Raw genomic sequence first — 22,568 nt, forward strand, 5'->3', positions numbered from 1 at the left:
CGCGATGTTCCTTAGTGAGCCGCTGAATGGGGAGCGCGGCTGTCCCCAAGCCGATTGGTACTTGCTTGTCAGGAAGAAACGCCGAGAGGTGGGAGTGCCTGGGGAGGGAGGCAGGCGGTCCCTACCGCAAGCGCGGGGAGCTGCCTTTCCGCCCCTCTGCCTGCCTTCCCAGCCTGGGCTTTGAGGAGTGGCTGAAGCTGCGGAGCGCTTGAGGAGCCTGTGAATGAACCCTCCTCCTCCTCCTCCTCCTCCTCCTCCTTGCCGAGTCTCCTCCTCGGCGCTGACGGTACAGTGATATAATGATGATGGGTGTCACAACCCGCATTTGAACTTGCAGGCGAGCTGCCCCGAGCCTTTCTGAGGAGGAACTCCAGTCGGGAGGGCGCAACAGCCGCGAACCTTCTTAGGTGCTGCGGACAGGCGTGGGGACGCGGATCTGCGGCCAGCCCCGCATCCTCCAGCACCATCCCGCACGCTTCCCCAGGACACCGCGCTTCCTATGTGACCCGCCCCGGCAACGCCGAGCCCAATCGCGCAGCGCTGAGGTGAATTTTCCCCCCAAACTGCAATAAGCCGCCTTTCAAGGTAATCACGTTTCTTTTGTTTCCCCTTAAAAAAAAAAAAAAAAGAAAGAAAGAAAGAAAAGAACAAGAAAAACTTATAGGAAAAAAAAATCGAGTTTAGAAAAAAAGTACATTGTGATTGGTAGAAGGCTTTAATTAAGGCAAAAAGAACTATCTTTGAGAAGTTAAGAAAATATAGGCACTGTAAAAAATGCAGGTAACTTTCAAAAGGATGTTTGGAGAGAGGACTACGGAGGGACCCTGGTGCTGAAAAAGATCCAGACAAAAGAAGCCCGGGGTGGGGTGGGGGTAGACCGACTAATGGAATTGGGGGAAGGGAGGAAAGGAAATGCGGAGACCCCCCCCTAGAAACGTCGAGGGGTCTGGAGCTGGAGAGGACGGAGGGACCCTGGCACCTTGATCTTTTTGTTGTCGTTAACCTGCTCGAGGCAAAAGTTTGAATGGGGACTCCCGAGACTTGCCCACAAGCAAATCCCCGAAGCCGCCTTGGTGCAGGCCACCTGGTTCCCGGCCCCTGGTGTGTGGTCAATGCCCGCGTTCCTGGAAAGCCGCTCTCGGGCAGCTCCTGACAAGGCGATCCGGGTTCTGAGCGGACGTGACCCCCTCATCCCGCGGGCTGTCTGGGAGGCGGTCCGGTCTGGGGGAGGTGCAGGGTTCCCGGTCCGCGTCTCTTTGGCGACTTGAGGGCTGTCACGGCTCTCTCCGGTGCCCCTGGGTTCTTTTGTCCAGCGCGCCGTGCTCCGGAGCCGGCCAGGAGGGAGCAGGGGATGGGGGTGGGGTGTTTGGAGCGCCGCGGAGGTCTGCTCGGCGCCAGGGCGGGAAAAGCTTGCTCCGAACCAGTAGAGATGTGCAAGAATTTTAGCTCATTCTGAGAAGCGAGGTAGAGGCTTTTGCTCCCGTCTCAACCAGCAAGCCAGCGCTCAGGGCGCTTTTCAGACAAAGGTGGCGTGGGGACCCGAATCTGGGGCCTCTAGGATCAGCCCTCTTCGCCCGGACTACTGCAGCCCTCCTTTTCCTTCCATTTCCCCACCCCTCTCCCCGCTCGCGGCCCTAGTTGAGCAACTTTACTGGCGAGTCTTGCGGCGACAGAGAGCGAGTGTCGGCAGCTCCGGGGGACGCCCTGGGCTGGAGCGCCCCACCGCCCTGCGGAGGCGTGGGCGCCGCCGGGCAGTATCCCTGGTGCGTGCGGGCTGGGGGGCATCAGGGTTGTCTAGGCTCACTGTGTCACTGGGCGTGGAGCGATCCCTGTGTCAGGCAGCGGAGAGCGAGGTAGAAAACTAGTGTCATCGCTTAAACTATGTGCTCTGGGATCCAGCTGCGCCCTAAGAAGTCCTGCAAGTTCCCGGGAGATGCTACGGGAGGGAGGAAACATCTACACGGCGCCTGGAGAGCTGTCCCGCCGTGCGCACACCCACAGGCGGAAAGACAGTCTGGCTATCTCTGTCCGCTTTCTCATCTTTGTCTCTACCTTTCTGTCTCCATCTTCTCTGTTTCCCTTCCCCTCTCCCAGCCTCCGCTCCGTCTCTTTCGCTCCTGCGTCCCCTCCCCCACCGCTGACAAATGAATGGCTAGTGTGAAATCCCTGCCTCCTCTGTCCGCGGAGGCAGGCAAGAAGGGAGGAGCGAGGGAGGCGGTGCGCTCCTTCGGATCGGCCCCCAGTTGGAGAGCTTCGAGCTTGCAGAACCCAGATGTCTAGGAATAGGGAGTTTTGTGACGGGTTTGGGCGCCCCCTGATGGAGAAATCCAGTACAGGTGGAGAAAAACGAGCTCACCCTCCCCCCTCCCCCCGCCCCAAAACCAAACGAGCCTCTTTCACAGCCCTGCATTAAACGATGGAGGGCCATAGCTTCCCGTTTACTTTTCTACTTCGGAATCTGCGAAGTAAACCTAAGCGTTGGCAGGCCCAGGAAGGAGACGTCTTTGCCAAGGGCTGAAGCGCCTTCTCTTGAGTCCGCTGGGGTGTGCGCGGCGCTCCCGGGTCAAGCCTGCAGTTTGATAGACTAACACACGTGGCCAGGTTTCAGAGGGCTTGGTACTCTATCTTGGGCGTCCCTTTAAGAAAGATCATACAGATCTTTGGGAGATTTTACTAAGGCCCATGACCACTCGAAATCGATGCTAGGGCCCCGCCCAGACTATTGCCTCCATTTAAACTTTCTCAATTTCACAACACTCGTCGAGGACGGAAATTTGGGAGGAGGGCTCCGGGTGGAAAATACAGAGAAGGGAAGGACAGGAGCAGTGGGGAGAAAGGGAAGAAGAAAGGATGGGGCACATACACGCAAATAGCCAGGAGCGGACCGGCTGGGTTCGTTTCAAGGTTTGGACTGAATTTCACGTCTCATTTTAAGCCATTGTTTTAATCCCCAGAGCGGTAACAAATCCTACTGAAGCAGCGTGCTGGGGTTAGCGGGGGTAGGGGGGAGAGGCGGAGGAACTAGGCTTAGAGAGGGGGCGCTGGGGGTTTCTTTCCACTCCCCTGTCCCCGCGTAAAGGAACCGCATGGAGCGCTTCCCGCAGCGCCGGGGTTCACCAGCCGCCGCCACGTGGGCTGGGGCTTCAGCTCCCGGCCCGAGACGGGTGTGACTTCTTGGGCTCGGAGACAGCAGCACTGCTGGACCGGCAGTCCTACAGAGCCGCGGCTGGCTGGGCGCCTCCTGGGTCACCGCCCAGAGGCCGGTGGGGGCGTGGCTTTGGTCCTTCCGCGGGATCGGAGCGGGGCGGGGAGAGCCCGGCGGCCGCGCATCCCTTGTAAAAGGGCTAGTGGAGACTGCTGGAGCAGATCTGACTTCTATCCAGAGGGCGCTAAACACTTTTATTAAATAGGACCCCTTGATTTTTTTTTCCCCCCTCTTGCTTCTTGGGAGTGGGATGGAGTAGATTTTGCCTGGCGACAGGAAAGAAGTAAAGATTTACACCAAGCAAATTTGAGATGAGTTTATGATCTATATATTGACTTTTTAAAGATCGTTTTTAGTCAGTTACAAGATATTCACGTTCCGGATGTCATGAAGAGTTCGTCTAGCACCACAAGCAATTGCCATTGACAGGACTGATAGATTCCATGAGCGCAAACCTTAGGGGCTGTGGGTGTAACCCTGATCCCTTTGCAGCAGGAGCTTTTCGCTCCCGCCCGGCCCATGGTTGGAGCTCAGCTCATATTTATGAAATGACTGAGCGAAAGACTGCGGAATGTGGCGCAGAGTAGACGCTGCCACTTAGAGCTGCATTTTAGACTCGCCTACTTCTTCGCTTTATCTTGGAAGAACAGAGTTTTAATGATCTAGTGTGTTAGTCACTCAGTTGTGTCCGACCATTTGCGACCCCCGTGGACTGTAGTGCACCAGGCTCCTCTGTCCGTGGAATTCTCCAGGCAAGGATACTGGAGTGGGTAACCATTTCCATCTCCAGGGATTGAACCTGGGTCTCCTGCATTGCAGGCAGATCTAGTCCGTCTTCTGACATCTAACTGATACACTTGCCGTTCAGTTTTGACTCCTTCTAAAAGCTGTGACCTAAATTCTTTTAAACATGCTTGGCAATTTTGCCAAACCTACAGTGAAAATATTCCTTTAAAGACTTAAAATAGGATGTTGTGAGATTAACATAAAAATAGGAAGGCATCAATGGAAGCAACTAGTGTTTGAGATGAAATTTGTTCCAGTTGGGGGAATATGTAACTTGGAACGTGAGAACATACCAAGCAGAAGGTCTCAGACTGAACTTCTGGTTCTGGTGCTATGTTTTAAAAAAAAAAAAAAAAAAGAAGATTTTATGATTGTGTCCCAGCTAATACGGCAAAGGCTTCCATGGATTCCAAAGTAGTTGAGCAATTACTTCCTCCAGCAGGAAGTCCACGATCCTTAATCTTGTGGGTTCTGGGAAAAGGGATGAGAGTCAAGACAATTGCTAAAGATTTATGTAAGAATTCAAAGTTTTATTTTGTTTTTCTTGGTAAGTAAAATAAATTTAAAGTTAGCCCTAAATTGTATTTCCTACTTTTAAAGTGTAAAAAGAATTTTAACTGTAATTCAAATTTAAGGTTTTAAAAGAATCCCCCTGGATTTATATATGTTTACAGACATAGGTTTCGGTTTCTTCTTTTTCTCTGTCCTACAAACTGGAAGGAAATACCTTTGATATCCTAGGATACCTATATCTGCATGCACCCTTGTAAGTTGTTTGGAAAAGACCTAAAAAGTTCATTTAAGGCTGAATATGATTAATGTTACAGATATACTCATTGTTCTTTCTTTCCTCACATTATTATGGTTAAGTACTTTGTGGTTAATGATTGGTCAGTAATTGAACATCAGAGCACAAAGATCAACCAACACTGTCACCCAGTAGCCATATAACTAAACTTTCCATACCTGGTGGGGTTTAAATATTTTTGTTAACTTTATTCATGGACAAACATCACTAAATACTGTATTTAAAATGGGATATTTCCCTATGACTGAACAGAACTTTTCCAGACACGTGGTTCTTTTGAGGAAAGCAATGAATGACTGCAGTAGGCTATTATTCCACCACCCACCTAGAGAAACCAGTTAGGAGTCACATACACTCACTATTGGGGGTGACTGGCTCTGGGATGAGAAAACATGTTGACTATTGGATAGATGTGTACTTTACCAGAAAATACAAGGTCTGTACTCTGATTTGGAATCAGAACAAGGAGAAGTAGAGATAAATGTCTTGACCAAGCTCCGCTTGTTAGTGAATGTTTGCCAGTTTCCTCTGGTAGCCTATATGTGGTTAATTACATATATGTGCATAATTACATATTACATATATGTTCTCCAGGGTTTTTTGACAGCTGTGTTCCTATTACTGAATGTGCCAAGAGTAGTTCCATTTCAGTGGTCAGTGCAAAGCATCTTTATGTGATGAGTTTGCTTCCCTGAAACTCTGCTGGCTAGATTGATCATCTTTAAAAGGGTGTAAATTAGGGAACTACATTTAAATTTATCTTTTTTCTGTATCTATATACATCCTACTTCATTCTTCTAAGAATTTTAAGAGGTGGTTACATCTATAAATTTATGATTGCATAGTTTATAATAAACTATGTAAACATATAAAATATATGTTATCTTTTTATTATTAAATTACTGAGTTGGTATTTATTACATGTGGTAATAGTAGAATGAGCACTAGGCTTAGAATCAGAAAGCTTGAGTTGCAATTCCTAGTTGAGAAAACCAAGTTAAGACACAACTTTTGGGCGTTTGGTGTCAAAATCTATGAAATGGATATACATTTATAAACAACAAAAGGGTAAGTACCTATAAAAGGGCTCTCATAAATAACTCCACAAATAAATAGTGTTAAGATATATATCCCTGGGGCTCGTCTTGATCTAATTCTATAATCCTAATATTAACAGCATTACCCAAATCATGTATTTCCTACTAAACCTGTAAAATGAGTTAGAGAGGGACATACTGTTCTCAGAATTGTCTAGTTTCACACTTGTATGTGGAATCTAAAAAAACCAATACAAATGAACTTATTTATAAAACAGAAAGAGGCTCACAGACATAAAAAAACAAATTTAGGTTTACCAAGGTGGAAACAGGGGAAGGGATAAATTAGGAGTTTGGGTTAACAGGACAATATATAAAATAAATGAACAACAAAGACCTACTGTATAGCACAGGCAACTATAAGATATTCAATATCTTGTAATAACCTATCATGGAAAAGAATCTAATAAAAGATTATATATATAACTGCGTATATATGTATATATATAATGTATATATATATAACTGAATCACTTTGCTGGGCAGCTGAAACTGACACAACATTGTAAAGAAAGTATACTTCAATTAAAAAAAAAAAGAATTGTCTAGTTTCATTGACTAGAAGACAGAGTCCATAAACAGACTCAAATAAACATGGAAATTCAGTGGAAATGAAAAATTATTCAGTAAATGACTTGGGCACAACTGATTGGCCCACTCAAAATACAAATCAATCTTTACCTCATTTATCCCAGAATAAAATTAAGATGGATCTCATATGAAATGTAGGGAGTGAAAAAATAACCTTTTAAAAAAATAACTAGAGGAAATTATAAAATGTTTAAAATAATAAGCTAGGAGAAAAGAAACCCTTGATAAGGAAAAGGTGTAACCCAAAAGCTATACTAGAAAAGATTGATAAATCTGACTAAATAACAATTAAATTATTTACACAAAACACATAACACATCTAGAAAATGTCAGCAACGTAAGAGAAACAAAGACCTAACAACTATTTTGATATGCCAGGAACTTTTACAAAAGCATATACCACAGCCCATCAAAAAGAAAAATTGGCATATGTTTTGTGTGTAGACTGCTGGCAGAAAGGGAACAATAAATGTTTTAAAATCATATGAAAAATTGCTTAGTCTCATTCATAATTAAAGACATAATAATTGAAACAGCAGTTTATTCTGTGCCATTTTCATCAATCAGCTGTAAAGATAAAGTTTAATAAAAGTTTGTGTTGGTCAAGTTGTGGGGAAACTGGATCTCTTATATATGTAAATAGGTTCATCCTCTTTAGAAAGTGATTTGGTAATAGCTATAATTTTTTTTAATGCATATACATTTTGACCCAGCAATTCCACTTCTAGGTATTGTCATGTAGATATTGGTAGGAATGTCACTCAAGACAAATGGACAAGAACACCCTTTTGCAGCATTGTTTCTCATTGCAAAAATCTGGAGACACCTTAAAGGCTCATCACAGGAACTGTATGATAAAAGATGATACGTTCATGTAGGAGAAAATTATGCAGCTGTTAAAAGTAACAGACAAACTGTATTAGCTGATTCAGAACATTCTCAGAGATAAACGGTATTTTAACTAAGAAAGTAATGTGCCAAATAGTGTATAATGTGCACATAATTGGCTTCCCAGGTGGCTCAGTGGGTAAAGAATCCCCCTGCAATGCAAGAGCTGCAGCAAATATGGGTTCGATCCCTGACTTGGGAAAATCCCCTGGAGAAGGCCATGGCAACCCACTCCAGTATTCTTGCCTGGAGAATCCCATGAACAGAGGAGCCTGGCAGGCTACAGTCCACAGGGTTGCAAAGAGTTGGACATGATTGAAGTGACTGAGCACGCATGCATGCATGCACATAATTACATACAAAATGGGCATATTCATTCATTCGACCAATATTACTGGGTGTCCTGGGCATTGTGGATACAACAATGAACAGAACATCAAAGACTGCCTTCCTGGAGCTTATATTGTGGCAGGCAGAGAAGGGCAGTTCCCAAATACACATATACAGTGGTGAGATGTGCTATGATGAAAATAGAACATGAGAAAGGGAATGGAAAGTGCAGTGTGTTTTACATCAAGGAGGGCACAGGCAGTGAACACAGCAATACTAAGGAGCAGTGACATGAAAAAACTTAGCCAAGTCCAGGTGCAGGAATCCATACCTATGTTTGTGGTAATTTCACATGGTGCTATTTATTCGTGGGAAGCAAATTCATGACACTGTATGCTTAAACCATGATATCTTTCTCTGCATTACAGTGATCCTCCTTTGTGTAAGCACCACATGGCAACATGAGAGACAATGCTCTTTGCATCCACTTTGTGGCTGAGGTATTCTGAACAATTGGTTGTCTAGGGTAACTAATTCGAGAACTGGAAGACAAACCACTGGGTCTGCATCCTTAAGTCACCCTTTGCTCAGTGGAGCTTCCCCAAGATCAAGGGAGAATACTAAATATCTGTTTACTAAAACCTTGGCTCTCTCTTTCGCTGAGGCAGCCTACCCCTGGCATGACCCTTATCCCCTTTGCAGACGTTTCTCATGGATAGGAATCCTGTTGACCTTGTCTCTCATGTCTCCTAGGCAATTAAACAGCCTCAGTCAGCTGTGACTTGATTGTTCAATGACTTTTTCCTCTTCTCATTGACTTCACTGGAATAGAAGACTAAATATAGGCACCGGCTCTCATATCTCCCAGGTCTTTCTATGCAGTCAGACTTGTTATCACTAACAGATAATGCTTACAAGACCCACACAGAAGAGCAGAAGAATGAAAATGGGGGTTGGAGTGGTGCTAAAAACAAAGAACCTTCAGAAAGTGTCTCATTTTGTAAAATCAAAGAAGGCAAATGGTGTGCTTAAACAACCATGACCATGAACACAGACTTATGAAAATTAGAGAAATGGAATGATGTCCATGGCCTGTAAGGAAGAGGCAGTGAAAACATAGTTCTGAGATCAGAAGTTTGGGAATTTGAGTTGCAAACTCTGGTGACTACAGGGAATAGGCATGGAGTAGAAATGGACGAGAGGCCAACTGGGGCATTGATAACCTTGAGCTCACAGAGCCAAGGCCAGGGCCTGCTGCTTGCTTAGTGCTAATGATTGGCCAGCTAGAATATGGACCTCTAATTGTTAGGTCTGATTTTCCAAAAGAAGTCCGAGATCGGGGGCTTAGTGTGAACACTCCAATTTTTAAATGTTGGCAACTTAATTTATGCAAATGTATTTAAAATATGACTGATCTCTCCCTTGCTCTTTTAATGCACCAACTTCCTTCCCTAACCTTGCCTTACTGGCAGTCTTACTTGGGCAAGTGATGAGTATACTTGTTAAATAGATGAAGAACTACTTCCTCCTCTCCCTAAAAAAAAAAAAAAAGCCACTTTTATAAGGATGGAGTATCCTTATAAAAGAGTTAGACTTTTAAGTATCTGCTTTGGGTGGAAAATTGTGATGCAGAAGACCCATTCTTGGTCAGGATTGCATCTTCTCCACTGGTTTTGTTACAAGATGTTGACACTCCAGATATCGCAAACATCAGATATTATTGAGTCATGGCCAATGTTAATTGTATTTCATGTGTTAATTAGCCCACTCACCCATGTTTAAAGAGATTGTTGATGCTTCTCTTCAGAGTGTATTTCTGAATAGAAAATGAGGGGGTGTTGGTCATGCATTTGGTCGGCAAACCTCCCTCAAAGCAACTACTCTGAAGCTGGCACTGTGGAAATATTGTGGGAATTAGTAAGTTGAATATGACACTGACTCTGCTTTTCAGAAAGCTACTGTTCTACATAGGAGATAAAACATATTTCTAAGTAATGATTCAAAGGACATAATGATAAATTATAGGACAATTTACTGTGAGCATGAAGGTGTACAAAGTTATAGTAATAACCCAGGTTATAATTTTCAAATCCAAGAGCTTTAAATATTCTTTTTACTACTAGTGATATGAGACCAGGAAGTTCTCACTGGTAGAAAGCTTGAATTAGGAATTTTAATAATAAATACTGAGTACTGAATATACTGTGTATCACCAAGCTATATTTTATATGCATTGTTTTATCAATTCTCATTATACTGTTCAGTAACTTACCCCAAACCTCAGAGTATAAGCAGAAAATTCAGAACTCAAATTCAGGGCTCTTTGACAATGGAGCCCAGACTTTTAACATTAAGCTTATAAATGTTTTCTGAAAAAAAGAAAAACAATTTGAGAAAAAATTTCTCTTGAAGGAGAATAATAAATTATTGTTTGTAAGCACAATTGAAGAAAAGTTTCTTATTTGGATTCAGTACTCATGGAGTACATTGTCTTCATAGTGTTGTATGATACAATCTAAAGCTTCATTTTGTTGGAAGCTTTAGGGTATGTGAAATTGACATCTTATTTTTTTTCCTGAAATATTGGTATGGTAATGAGATATAGGTGTACACTTCCTGCTTGCTGTGGTATCTTGTAAAAAAATCCAGAGAAGTAGCAACCTAATTCCCAGTTTGCGTGTAACAACATTTATTAGCATATCTCAGTGATTATATGGTAAATAATAAGCTTAATTATCAAGGTTAATTTAGGATTATCAGCTATATACTTTTCATTGTGACTTGTCAGATGGTTCATTGATGGAAAATATGAGATATATAATGTGTTAGATAAAAATTGGTCTTCAGGAAATATCTAGAATTTTATAATTTTCTTTTAGAAAGATTCTAACACTTATTTCAAGCTATATAAAATAAAGCAATTAAATGGAGAAGAATATCAAGGGAAGAGGAATAGCTGATGTAAATTATTAAATTGAATTTGAGCCCAAATTGGACTTGGATTCTTACAAGATTTTAATCTAGGTTTTCTAAATAGTACAGAATTTAGATAATTTCTGAGAAAGTTATAGGGCACCAACTCAAATATGTGTCAGTTAAGATGCCTTTCAGTGACATTGGCTACCAAAAAGCCCTGACTTTATTGGGTTTAAATAACAAAGGAATTTATTATCTAATAAAAGAAAGTTCAAGGGTATGGCTAGCTGTTGCTCTAATGCCTGAGCACTTCAGCCCTGCCTCTCCTGATTGTTTCTCAGCTTCATCCCAGAGGGTATCTTATATATTCATGGCTGCAACATGGATACAACAGTTTCACAAACTAGGACCTGTGTGATTGGCTTGGAAGGAAAGTTATGACCAACCTAACAGCATATGAAAAAGCAGAGACATTACTTTGCCAACAAAGGTCTGTCTAGTCAAGGCTATGGTTTTACCAGTGGTCAAGTATGGATGTGAGAGTTGGACTATAAAGAAAGCTGAGCACCAAAGAATTGATGCTTTTGAACTGTGGTGTTGGAAAAGACTCTTGAGAGTCCCCTGGACTGCAAGGAGATCCAACCAGTCCATCCTAAAGGAGATCAGTCCTGGGTGTTCATTTGAAGGACTGATGTTGAAGCTGAAACTCCAATACTTTGGCCACCTGATGCGAAGAGCTGACTCATTTGAAAAGACCCTGATGCTGGGAAAGATTAAGGGCAGGAGGAGAAGGGGAGACAGAGGATGAGATGGTTGGATGGCATCACTGACTCAGTGGACATGGGTTTAGGTGGACTCTGGGAGTTGGTGATGGACAGGGAGGCCTGGCGTGCTGCAGCTCATGGGGTCGCAATGAGTTGAACACAACTGAGTGACTGAACTGAACTGAACTGAACTGAATTGGCTTGGAATAAACAGGATCGTCCATTTGGGCTGGGGTTTGACCCAGGTTCCATCAAAGTATGGCCATGTGAAGGAGGGTGGATATTAAAATGGAATCAAAGTTTTGTTAGAAAAGAGAGAACATTGGCTACTGGGTAGCCAACCAATGATGGCTGTTATAGAGCAGTTCTAAATGTAACTGGGGAGGAAACAGCTGTTGAGATCAAATAGTCTTCTGTGGTTGTTTTGAGCTTAGCTCTTTGATTTCTAGATGGTCCTCAACAATGATGCTTATCCTCCTCATAGTTATAACAGCAGGGAAATGTGAGCTGGAAGGGATCATTCTGAGACCCAGATTTGTTAAATGTCTTCCCCAAATTCACACAATAAATTAATGGCAAAGCCAGGGCAGGGTTTATTGACTCTCAGTACAGGGTGTTTTCTTTCATTCTTTACCCTTCAGACCGTTGGAATTACTTTAAAACTCATGGCAAGCATTGGCCTTTTCTGTAATTAACAGCTCCTTATAATACATTTATTTTGTTTGATCAGCCTCCTAGAAACTAAATTGAGTCTGTGCTTTAAAAGCCTGCTGAGATCCTTATTCTCTGTCCTGGTACCATGTGCATGAATCAGCAATGGGTTTCCACACACTTCACATTTGGTGCAAATCCCTTTCTTTCCACATGTCTCCCAACTGCTTCCCCATCTTCTCTTGCTCCATCTATGATCAGCTTCCTGTTTCTAAATAGGTTTTGTGGTCGCCCTTCCCTCCTTGTTCCAGTCGCTAGCCGCTCGTTACTTAGGCTGTGGTCTATATTGTTCTTCCAACAGCCTACCCCACTGCGGTTGCCCCACACATCCACATTGTTATATGTCCCCAGTTTGGGTTCTGGAATTATTTTGGTAACGACCACATTGGGTGAGAGTCAAACTAATAATTAAAGTGTTGGGACAACTTCTCGTATTGCAAGTCTCCTCCTGTGTTTACAACCCAAGAGGAGCAGCTTCTTGTACTCTTGTTACATACAAGGCACAAAAAGCATGTGACGTATGGCCTCCCACAAGCCTGAGTGCTTATGATTTCCTTTGTGTTTGTCTTCATTTCTAGGACAAGATGCTGATAAATATAAAGAGCATCTTATGGATGTGCTCCACCTTAATAGCAGCCCATGCACTACAGAAAGGTGAGTGTGGTAATCATTTTTTAGGACTAATTGAAATAAAAATTAAAGTATTGGGGCATGGAATGTGATTATGGAATCATTAAAATAAAGGATGAATTTTTTATTTATTCGTTGCTGAAGACTTTTAGCTAAAATATCATTAGGCTGAAAACAGTGGTTTTAAATAAATCAGTTATAACAAAATAATGAACAGGATGCTAAAGAAGAAAGTGGGCTTTCAGTAACTTACCAGATTACTTTCAGACTGCGCAAAAAGGCTCATTTGAGTGGCTGGGCATATTTTAAGGTTCCACTCTTTTTGACACCACTCAAAGGCTTTTCTACATTGAAAAAAAGACTATTGAGCTTTCAGAGGGATACAATTTGAAAGAAATCAATAAGATATAGATAGACAAGATAACTGATAGACAAGTTTTTACCCCTACCTCCATTTCTTTCTTTTTCTCTTTTCTTCTCTCTCTCTCTTTCTCCTTTGTAACTGGATAAGTAAACATGCACTGTTTTCTTAGCTTTAAATTATATGTCCGCCTAATGAGAGTTTTGTGATTCCAAATTTGTAGACTCTTGGTCCATGAAGAAAGAATCTGTGCTGAGTATCAGTGACCTGCTCCCATCAAGGGTCTCTCTAGACTCAGCTTCTGCTTCTTTCTCACACTCACTGCCTGCTTCAGAGTCTGAAATAATTTATAATTTCCATTCTTATTCCCTATTTTTTTCCTTACACCTTATTTCCCTTCCCCTGCCCCCATGCAGTTCCTTCTGCTTAGCAGTGCCTTCTTTTGTCCTCTACAGTTCCACTTCAGTTCATTCTTAAGATTCAGAACTTGTGTCACTCAATCTATTTATTCATCCATCCTTCCTATCCATCCATTTATCTATCCATTGACAGTATTGTTTGAACAGATTCTACGTGCTATGGCTTAGTCGGGGTCTCCAGGGATATATCAGTGGATGAGTCATACATTGTTTTAGATTTCATTAAGCCTAATCTCCTTAGTTACATGAGGTAGGCGATAAACATGTAAACCAACAATCCCAGTACTTCTGAACTGATGAAAATAAAGCAGAGTGACGACATAGAAAGTGTCTTAGGGTGGGGGCAGGGGAGGTGGTAAGGCGTCTTTGAGAAAGTAATCCTTAACACTGACGTGGGAATGACGAGAAGGAGCCAGCCAGCTAAGATCTGGCCCAAGTTAGGTAGTATGTTTGAGCAATAGAAAGGTCACTGCAGTTGGAGAGCAGTGATCAAGGGAAAAGTAGGAGATCTAGATAGAGAGATAGGCAGAAATCAGCTCATGTAAATAGAAACACTATCTGACACTCAGAAAAGAGCTTCCTATGTTTATTTTTCTGCACCCCCATGTCTCTATTTCTACTTTGCAAATCTGGGTGGACACCAAGGGGGTGGCATGAATTGGGAGATTGGGACCAATATATACACACTACCATGTATAAAATGGATAACTAATGAGAAGCCTCTGTAAAGCATAGAGAATTCTACTCAATGCTCTGTGATGACCTAAACAGAGAGGAAATCCAAAAGAGAGCAGATATGTGTATTGGAGTAACTGATTCACTTTTCAGCAGAAACTAACACAACATTGTAAAGCAACTATACACAAATTATTATTTTTTTTTTTAAGAAGGAGCTTCCTATGAGCCAGGAACAGTTTTAATACTTAACATTAGCTTATTGAAACATTCACTATCCATAGAGGAAACAGATCCAGAGAACCTAAGTGACTTGCTCAAAGTCACAAGACTAGTAAGTAGCAGAACTGGGAGAAGAACCAAGGCTGTCCCAGGAGTGTGTGAGCTTTACCACTGATACACTTCTTATCCATGTAAGCATTGTAAGCTTTAGAAATGGATTTTATTCCCAGGAAGCACTAAAGGCTTTCAGCCAGTGAAAGGTAAGTCGATGAATACTTCCCAGGTTCCATGTTTGCTGTTCTACGTTGGTTTGACTGTAGGAGAGAAAGAGCGGCCCCAGGGAGATGACTTAGGAGGTTATTGTGATCACCCGTGTGTGAGATGGGGCACTTGTATCACGTGGGGGCAGGAGAGCTGGAGGGAAGTGAACTGGATAGGTGGAGATGGAGGATTAGGACCAACGCATGGATGGGATGTGGTGTGGTGAGGGTGAGAGAGGAATCAAGGATGAGCTGACTTCTGAGATGGCTCCCACCTCGCATCCCCCAAATTGTTTCCAGGCAGTTTTAAAGCCCTTTCTCTACGTTCTCATTGTCCCCTGTCCTGTGACAGCTATTATAGTCCATACCACTCATTGAGGATAAGTTATTCCTTGTTTTTTTTCCCAAGCAGACTGTGACTTCAAGAGAGCTGTTTTTTTTTTTTTTCTCTTCTAGCAGAGTTCCTGACACACTGCTAGCACTTAATCAATTTATGCTTGAGTGAATAAGTGAATGAATAAATAAATAATGAGTGAATACCACAATGAATGATTTGGATGGCCATCAGAGTCTAGGCTCCACCAATCCAATGGCAAAGAAGATGTCCTCTTCAGCATTTCTAGGAAGTAAAGGTGACAGAGAGGAAAGGACAACAGCATTGAGTGAAGAGGGAGGACACAGAAAAGAGATGGAGAAAAGGGGGTTGATTTGGTTGGGTTGTAATAGAAGGAAATTACAGAGAAAGTAGCAGGAGGACTTTGAGAAACAGGACCATCACCCTTTCACTTAAAAAAAGAACTCACACAAATAATAGGGAAACTAATGCTTATGGTATAGCTCCTTGATGATATTTTAAATAGTAATAACCACTAACAATATTGAGTAATTTCTACATGTTGGGCTTTCTTCTAAGTATTTTACTTTGTTAACCTTTTTTAATCTTAACTCTTCCATGAGACACGTGCTTTATTCTCCCCAGCTGGCAAATGAGGAAACAATAGTACCAAAAGATTTATCAACATAGCTAATGTAGAAGATCACACAGCAATTTAGTGATGGAGCCTGGAGGTGAGCCCAGGCAATCTGGTTCCACTGTCCATGCTCTCAACCAGTGTCCTATACTTTACCCCAGGCATCAGGCTTTTTATAAACTGGTGATCACTATTAAGCAATATCATTAGTTTGGGGCTAATTTCAGAAGAAGCTTCATTTTTTCAAAGGGACGAAGTTGAAAATGTAAGATGCATATGAAATATATTTGCCAAGTTCACAGTGAAGCACAGAGTAATAGCTAGTTGGGTCAACACAAGTACTCTCATCTTAAGGGTTTTTCTATGTAAGTCTAGGCACTTGAAAGGTGAGTAATTAATGAGCACTTTGTCTCTTGGTTATTGGCTTTATTTTAATGCATAAGGAACTCTTTGATTTAACAATATCTTTCATATGGATTATTTACCACTGACTCTGTTATTCGGATATTCCTCTAATATAATAAATGGAGTCATGCACAGTCACAAGTAAATGAATGAATGAGGGAGTGATATTAATACTTGAAAGGGCGATAAATTCCCCTAGTCTCACTCTGGCACTTCTAGGCCAAGGTCTGTGTGTGTTTGATTAAATTTTGTAGATAGAATTTGCATCATTCTTGCTCTGCAGAATTTACTGACATAGAATGAAGCATAATTGATTATTCATTATTTGGAGTGCTCTCCCTTACAGTATTCATTTAGACCACAAACTTGAATGGTGAACTGTTGTAAGCATTCGTTTTTATTTCTTGCACTGTCAGAATTTCAGACAAGTTCTTGCAGGTAGCATTTTTTTTTAACATGCATAGCCGATAAACATTATCCTCTGTGCTACTAAATTTCTTTCTTAAAATATTTGTATTTGATAAACTTAGTTCTCATTACCCAGTGCATTAAGACCCAAGATTTCATACACAAAAGACTTGGCCACACAGCTTTTTGTTAATCTTGTTGATAAGACTGGATTCTCCATGAATATATATTTACATACAACTGCAGCTTTTAATTCTCTTGCATCTGTAAATATCCAGAACAATAAATAACTCTTGGAAAATTACCTTTTGACATTATATTGTTCCAATATATCTTTTCATTACAGCACAGTTCTGGAGAAATGCTCTAAGTGTAAAAAACCTCCCAATTGAATTGATTGGGCTGAATCAAAGAGTCTTATAAATTTATACCACAATTGATGTCAATGGTAAAGATGTTTATTCTCTCTTTAAAAAGCCATCTTTTATTTGTGAGTTTAATCATTTTCAGAAAGGAATATAGGAATTCCTAGAACATACGATGGGTACAAATTAAGACATTTTTAGTTCATAAAATTCTCACCTCTTTCCTTCTCAGGACCCCTCAGTTCAGTTTAGTTCAGTTGCTCAGTTGTGTCCAACTCTTTGTGACCCCATTCTCAGGACCCCTATTCTCTGCCAAAATAAAAAAAAAAGTACAAAATATCTTTTTGTTGTCTTTAGCTGCCTAATGGGATCCAGTCCTTTTGAAGTTAAATTTTAGTCTTTAGCATCTGTATCATTTCTAATGCATGTTCATACTGAGACATGTGTTACTAATGCCTTTAACCACTAACATACCAAGTGTTAGCTACATGTTATTTTGTCAATTAAGAAATATTATTTTACTCCACCTAGAGGTTACTATTACTGTTCATCATATTTGCATGAACTGGGAGTTCTCTGCACACTATAATTTATATTCTATTACTGAACTGAACCAACACATTGTCTCGCCAACTAAGAGAGACTGGGAGATGGGTGCAAGATGGGGAGGAGAGGTATAGATCCCTATATAAGTGAAAGAATGTGGGTTTTATTTATTTATTTGCATGTAATGGTGTTAAATTATAGTTGAAGTGTTCTTTCTCATTAAAAATTTAAGGGCTTAAGCAGAAAGGCATTCTGTAGATTAATACTTTAGAAGGGTTGCATGTGTGCATGTTCAGTCACTCAGTCATGTCAGACTCTTGCGACCCTATGGACTGTAACCCGCGGGGCTCCTCTGTTCATGGGATTCTCCAGGCAAGAATGCTGGACTGGGTTGCTATGCCCTCCTCCAGGGGATCTTCCCGACCCAGGGATCAAACCCACATCTCCTGTATTGTAGGCGGATTCTTTACCACTGAGCCACCTGGGAAGCCAGGCTTAGGAGGGTTAGGTGAACAGAAGCCAACATTACCCCCCAGGATATAATGGAGAGGTAATGTTTCGCTGCAAAGCGACTGCAGCTGGATTTGTCATTACGATGAAAGCCTTTGATTCACTGAACCATAGTGGGTCCTTCAAGTGTTAGACATTTCCCTGCTCCAGTCTACTGAAATACTCTTGATAATTTTCACTTCCTCCTGAAGTTGTTTTCATTTCCTCTAAAGTAATGTGGTAGTTATCTTAATCATTTTTCTTCTTCTCACCTGTTGACTTAAATCTGCTTTTTAACCTGTATTGCTTAGTCTAGGTTCCTCCCACCCTTGATTTCTTGCCTTCCTACAATGGCCTTATTTTATCACTTGTTTTGTTCATGTTAAAATCTAAGTTACAAAAACTTTAAAATGAATGCTCATATTTTAGCACCTAAAAATGAGCATTATCCATTTGCAGCAACATGGATGGGCCTAGAGATTGTCCAAGTTAGTGAAATCAGACAGAGAAGGAGAAATATCATATAAGAAAAGTGTTATAAATATATCCGGATGAGGGTGTATATGGAATCTAAAAAGAAATTATACAAATGAACTTATTTATAAAACAGAAGCAGACTCGCAGACTAGAGAATGAACTTTTGCTTGGCATGGGGGAAAATAGGGGGAAAGTGATAGGGAGTTTGGGATTGACATATACACACTGCTATAATTAAAATGGGAGCCAACAAGGACCTACTGTATCGCACAGAGAACTCCGCTCAGTATTATGTGGCAGCCTGGATAGGAGGGGAGTCTGGGGAGAGTGGATACATGTATATGTTGGCTGTGTACCTTTGCTGTCCACCTGAAACTATCACAGTGTTGTTGACCAGCTATACTCCAGTATAAAATAAAAACTTTAAAAAATAAAAACAAAAACAACTTTTAATGAGCATTATTAATTCCTGTCTTTGTTATAAAACATTATTGAAATGATATACTATTCTCTGTATATAAAATCATCCTGATTATTTTACATACTGAAGATGTAACCAAATCCCTGTAATGGTTCTTATCCTTTCACTTATTTAATAGACTCAGCTTGTCGATTTTGTATTTTCTTTTTCCTGTAGTCAACATGGAAAAAAGCCCACCTGTTAAGGGCTCCCTCTCTGGAAAAGTCAACCTACCTTGTCATTTCTCAACCATGCCTACCTTACCACCCAGTTATAACACCACCAGTGAATTTCTGCGAATCAAATGGTCTAAGATTGAATTGGACAAGACGGGAAAAGATTTAAAGGAGACTACTGTTCTCGTGGCCCAAAATGGGAATATCAAGATCGGTCAAGACTACAAAGGGAGAGTGTCGGTGCCTACACATCCCGAGGACGTGGGCGATGCCTCACTCACCATGGTCAAACTGCTGGCCAGTGATGCAGGCCGCTACCGCTGTGACGTCATGTACGGGATTGAAGACACACAGGACACGGTGTCACTGACCGTGGAGGGTAAGGCTTGCGAATCTAGAAGAAGCTGGTACTACAGGATACCTGGTTCAGAAGTGTGGTGAAACAAGATTCAAAAGTAGCCATTGCTCAGGGTTTGAACAGAGGGAAAACACACACCAATCGACCCAATAGTCCATGTCCGTTACTAAAAATGAGCTGTTAATTGGTCAGGAGTCAAGGAAGGTGACTTTATACCAGATATAATGAATACCTCAAGACATGGTATATAGCTCAAGAATCATTACTTCATTATTGAGACCTATCAGCAATTATTTTTGAAGACTGCAAAGGCTGATCTACAGTTTAATTTTTTTAAGTATGTGCATATGTGCATGTATACTCACATGCATACATAAACACACATATACACATATATACATACACACACACACACAAACCCTTTTTCTCACTCTCCTAGCATGATTATTAAAATGTTTGAGTTTGCTTTTAAGAAATATAAGTTATATCTTAACTTACATTGAATAAATAAGGCACCTAATAAGTTCATGGTATATATTAATATCATAGTGCTTTGAAAAGGCAAGGACTCAATAAACATTTGAATTGGATCAAAACAAGAATTCGGTGTATTTTTTTAAGGTCAGTACACTAGTCACCCACTGTCTTGCGATGAGACATTTTAGTTTCAGCCCCCTTTCAGTGGTAGTTTGTATGTCATTTGAATTTAAGTTAGGAGACAAAGCAAAGAAAAATTGCTTTAATTGGGTACACACATAATACCACAGCTCCTGGAAGCAGAATATTTTGGCAAGTTATTAAGCAAAATTCTCATACCCAGACATGATGGAACAGATTTTTCTTCCAACCCTCCATTTCCCTATAAAATATTTACCTTTCAGAAACATATACAAAGGGTTTTATTAAAACTCTTTCTTGTGTAGCCAAAAGGAAATACTCTGAATTTCAGATGTGACAGATTAATTTTCTGAACATCCTTTCCCATTCAGATCCTATTCCTGTCTTCTATAAATCTATTTTTATGTTTTCCAGGCATCCACTGAACACCCTGGGCTCTTTGCTCTTAATTTTTTTTATCATTTACTTTGATTAGTCTTGGATTGTTTTTTCTACTGATATATCTCTTCCTCTTTTTGTGTAATGTAACATTATATATATATATATAAATAAAATATATAAACTTAGATACGCATTATACATATATTATATATATATATTAAATCCCAGAAGTTTAACAACTTCTTAAATCTTCATCATTAAAGAATTAGCAGTGGATTTGCCCCTTGCCTCTCTGAAACAATGAAAATTCTCCACTTAATCTCCTTAGCCCCATGAGGTCTTCAAATTATCCAGCAATTATAGATACTTATACAGCCTGATATTCCCTGCCTTGGTCATGGAGGCCCCTTTGTGCCCCCTTACTGCCAGTCCTCAGTGCACAAGGAAGATTTTTAATTACCAAGAAGGCTCTTTGAAGCTTTGATCAGCAGAAGACTAATTTAAAACCATGCAAAGTCTTGCTCAAGTCTTAGAGATCATTATAAACATACTTATAGGACCATATATACTTCCTGGAAATTTTAAAGTTGTTCTGTAAAGGTATAGATTTTATGAAAAGCATTCGGTGTTTTTTGTTTTTTTGTTCTTTGAAATATCAGAAATGGGAAATAAGTATTAGTTGTCAGTGCATCCGCTTGGTACCTGTGCAGGCCTTTTTGTATTGACACTGATCAGAGGTGCTTATTGATGACATGCCTAGTCTGTCCCCTGTAGATGCTTTATTGGCACATACCTGTTTTGGAAGACAGAAGCGAGGATAGGCATGTGGAAAACAATTTAATAGCTAGAAGTCAAGCTGTGTGTGTGTGAGAGAGAGAGAGACGGAGGGAGGCTGTTGTCAACTCTAAGAAATTACTAGGAATAAAAGGAAAGTGAAAGATATCTTGGAAACCAAAATTAATTCCACATAATAAATATGTGGTGTTAATGATATGACAATAAAATCTCACTCATAAAACCCAATTACTCCAATTTCTGTTTTCCAGTGACTTCCTAGGCACATTAGCTTGACTCACTTTGCTGTCTGATGAAAATGAGTCACCATATTTACTCCAGTTAAAAATGGAGATGCCCTTGCTCAAGTGGGAGGAGGGCCCCAAGCTCCACCCCCTCAGTTGCTCTTTCCTCAGGCTTTTGACAGTTCTTTGACCCTGAAACACAGTTCAAGAACCACTAGTTTATGCAACTCCTAAAATACGACAAAGTGGAATTTGAAGCACATATCAGGATGCCTGGCTTCTACCCGCGGGAGTCTGGAGAACTTTATTTCAGGCCTTCTTTGGGATAAAAATCATACATTTTACCTGTCAAAGTGGAGATTCTACATTATGCAGATCAGTTAGTGAATACGATAAACATTTATTATAGTAGCCTATCCAACATTTTAAGATATTTTAAAATTCTTTATCTAATTTGATCTTCATTTCAATAAAACAGCATAAGCACTGTTAGGTATACTTTATAGAGGAGGAAATTAAGGCTTATATATGATTAAGGAGCAAATCAGGAATTAGAATAGGCCTTCTCTTATATACTCTAGTGTCTTTTCCATTATAATATATTGTCTCAGTAAGTAAATATCACAATATTTCATGTTTGGAGGAAGTGGTATTGGTGAAGGTTCTATATGCTTCTATTGAGTTGGCCCTGAGTACAAACATGGAGAGGAGTTGATCTCGTGACCTCCTTAACTTTTTGTGTCCCCTGCAGCACCTACTGCCTTTAGTCGTCCGTGGTCCCCTGATAGCCTGTGCGCGCATGGTCAGTTGCTTCAGCCGTGCCAGACTGTTTTGCAACCCCATGGACTGTAGCCCGCCAGGCTCCTCTGTTCATGGGATTCTCCAGCCAAGAATACTGGAGTTGGTTGCCATGCCCTCCTCCAGGGAATCTTCCCTACCCAGGGATTGAACCTGCATCTCCTGTATTGCAGGCAGATTGTTTATCCATTGAAGCACCTGGGAAGCCATGATAGCCTGAATACTACCTATAATTAGGACCACTAGTCACCATATGGGATTTAGCAGCTTAAATCTTTTTTCAGATGGTTTCCATGGGAACAGAAAACTCCTGACTAGGAAACTTTAATGGAGCAGAATGGGATACCTGAGTGAATAGCATTTCTGGGGTTCCTCAGATCACCATAATTTTGCATAATGCTATATGAAGTAAAAATAAAAAGATTGTCATGGTC

General features: G+C 41.0%; 1 protein-coding gene across 4 annotated transcripts in view; it reads left to right on the forward strand.

The window, feature by feature from the left end:
- The first annotated feature begins 495 nt into the window (after nucleotides 1-495).
- VCAN (versican) overlaps nucleotides 496-22,568 on the forward strand; it is a 120,488-nt gene continuing 98,415 nt past the window's right edge. For all 4 annotated transcript variants that reach the window (XM_061424332.1, XM_061424335.1, XM_061424333.1 and 1 more), the window contains exons 1-3: nucleotides 496-585; nucleotides 12,675-12,750; nucleotides 18,962-19,339. In XM_061424332.1, coding sequence (XP_061280316.1) covers nucleotides 12,681-12,750; nucleotides 18,962-19,339 — 448 coding nt within the window. In that variant the 5' untranslated portion in view covers nucleotides 496-585; nucleotides 12,675-12,680. The remainder of the gene's footprint in view (nucleotides 586-12,674; nucleotides 12,751-18,961; nucleotides 19,340-22,568) is intronic.

Source organism: Bos javanicus, chromosome 7 (genome assembly GCF_032452875.1).
Source record: "Bos javanicus breed banteng chromosome 7, ARS-OSU_banteng_1.0, whole genome shotgun sequence".
Taxonomy (NCBI): Eukaryota; Metazoa; Chordata; class Mammalia; order Artiodactyla; family Bovidae; genus Bos; species Bos javanicus.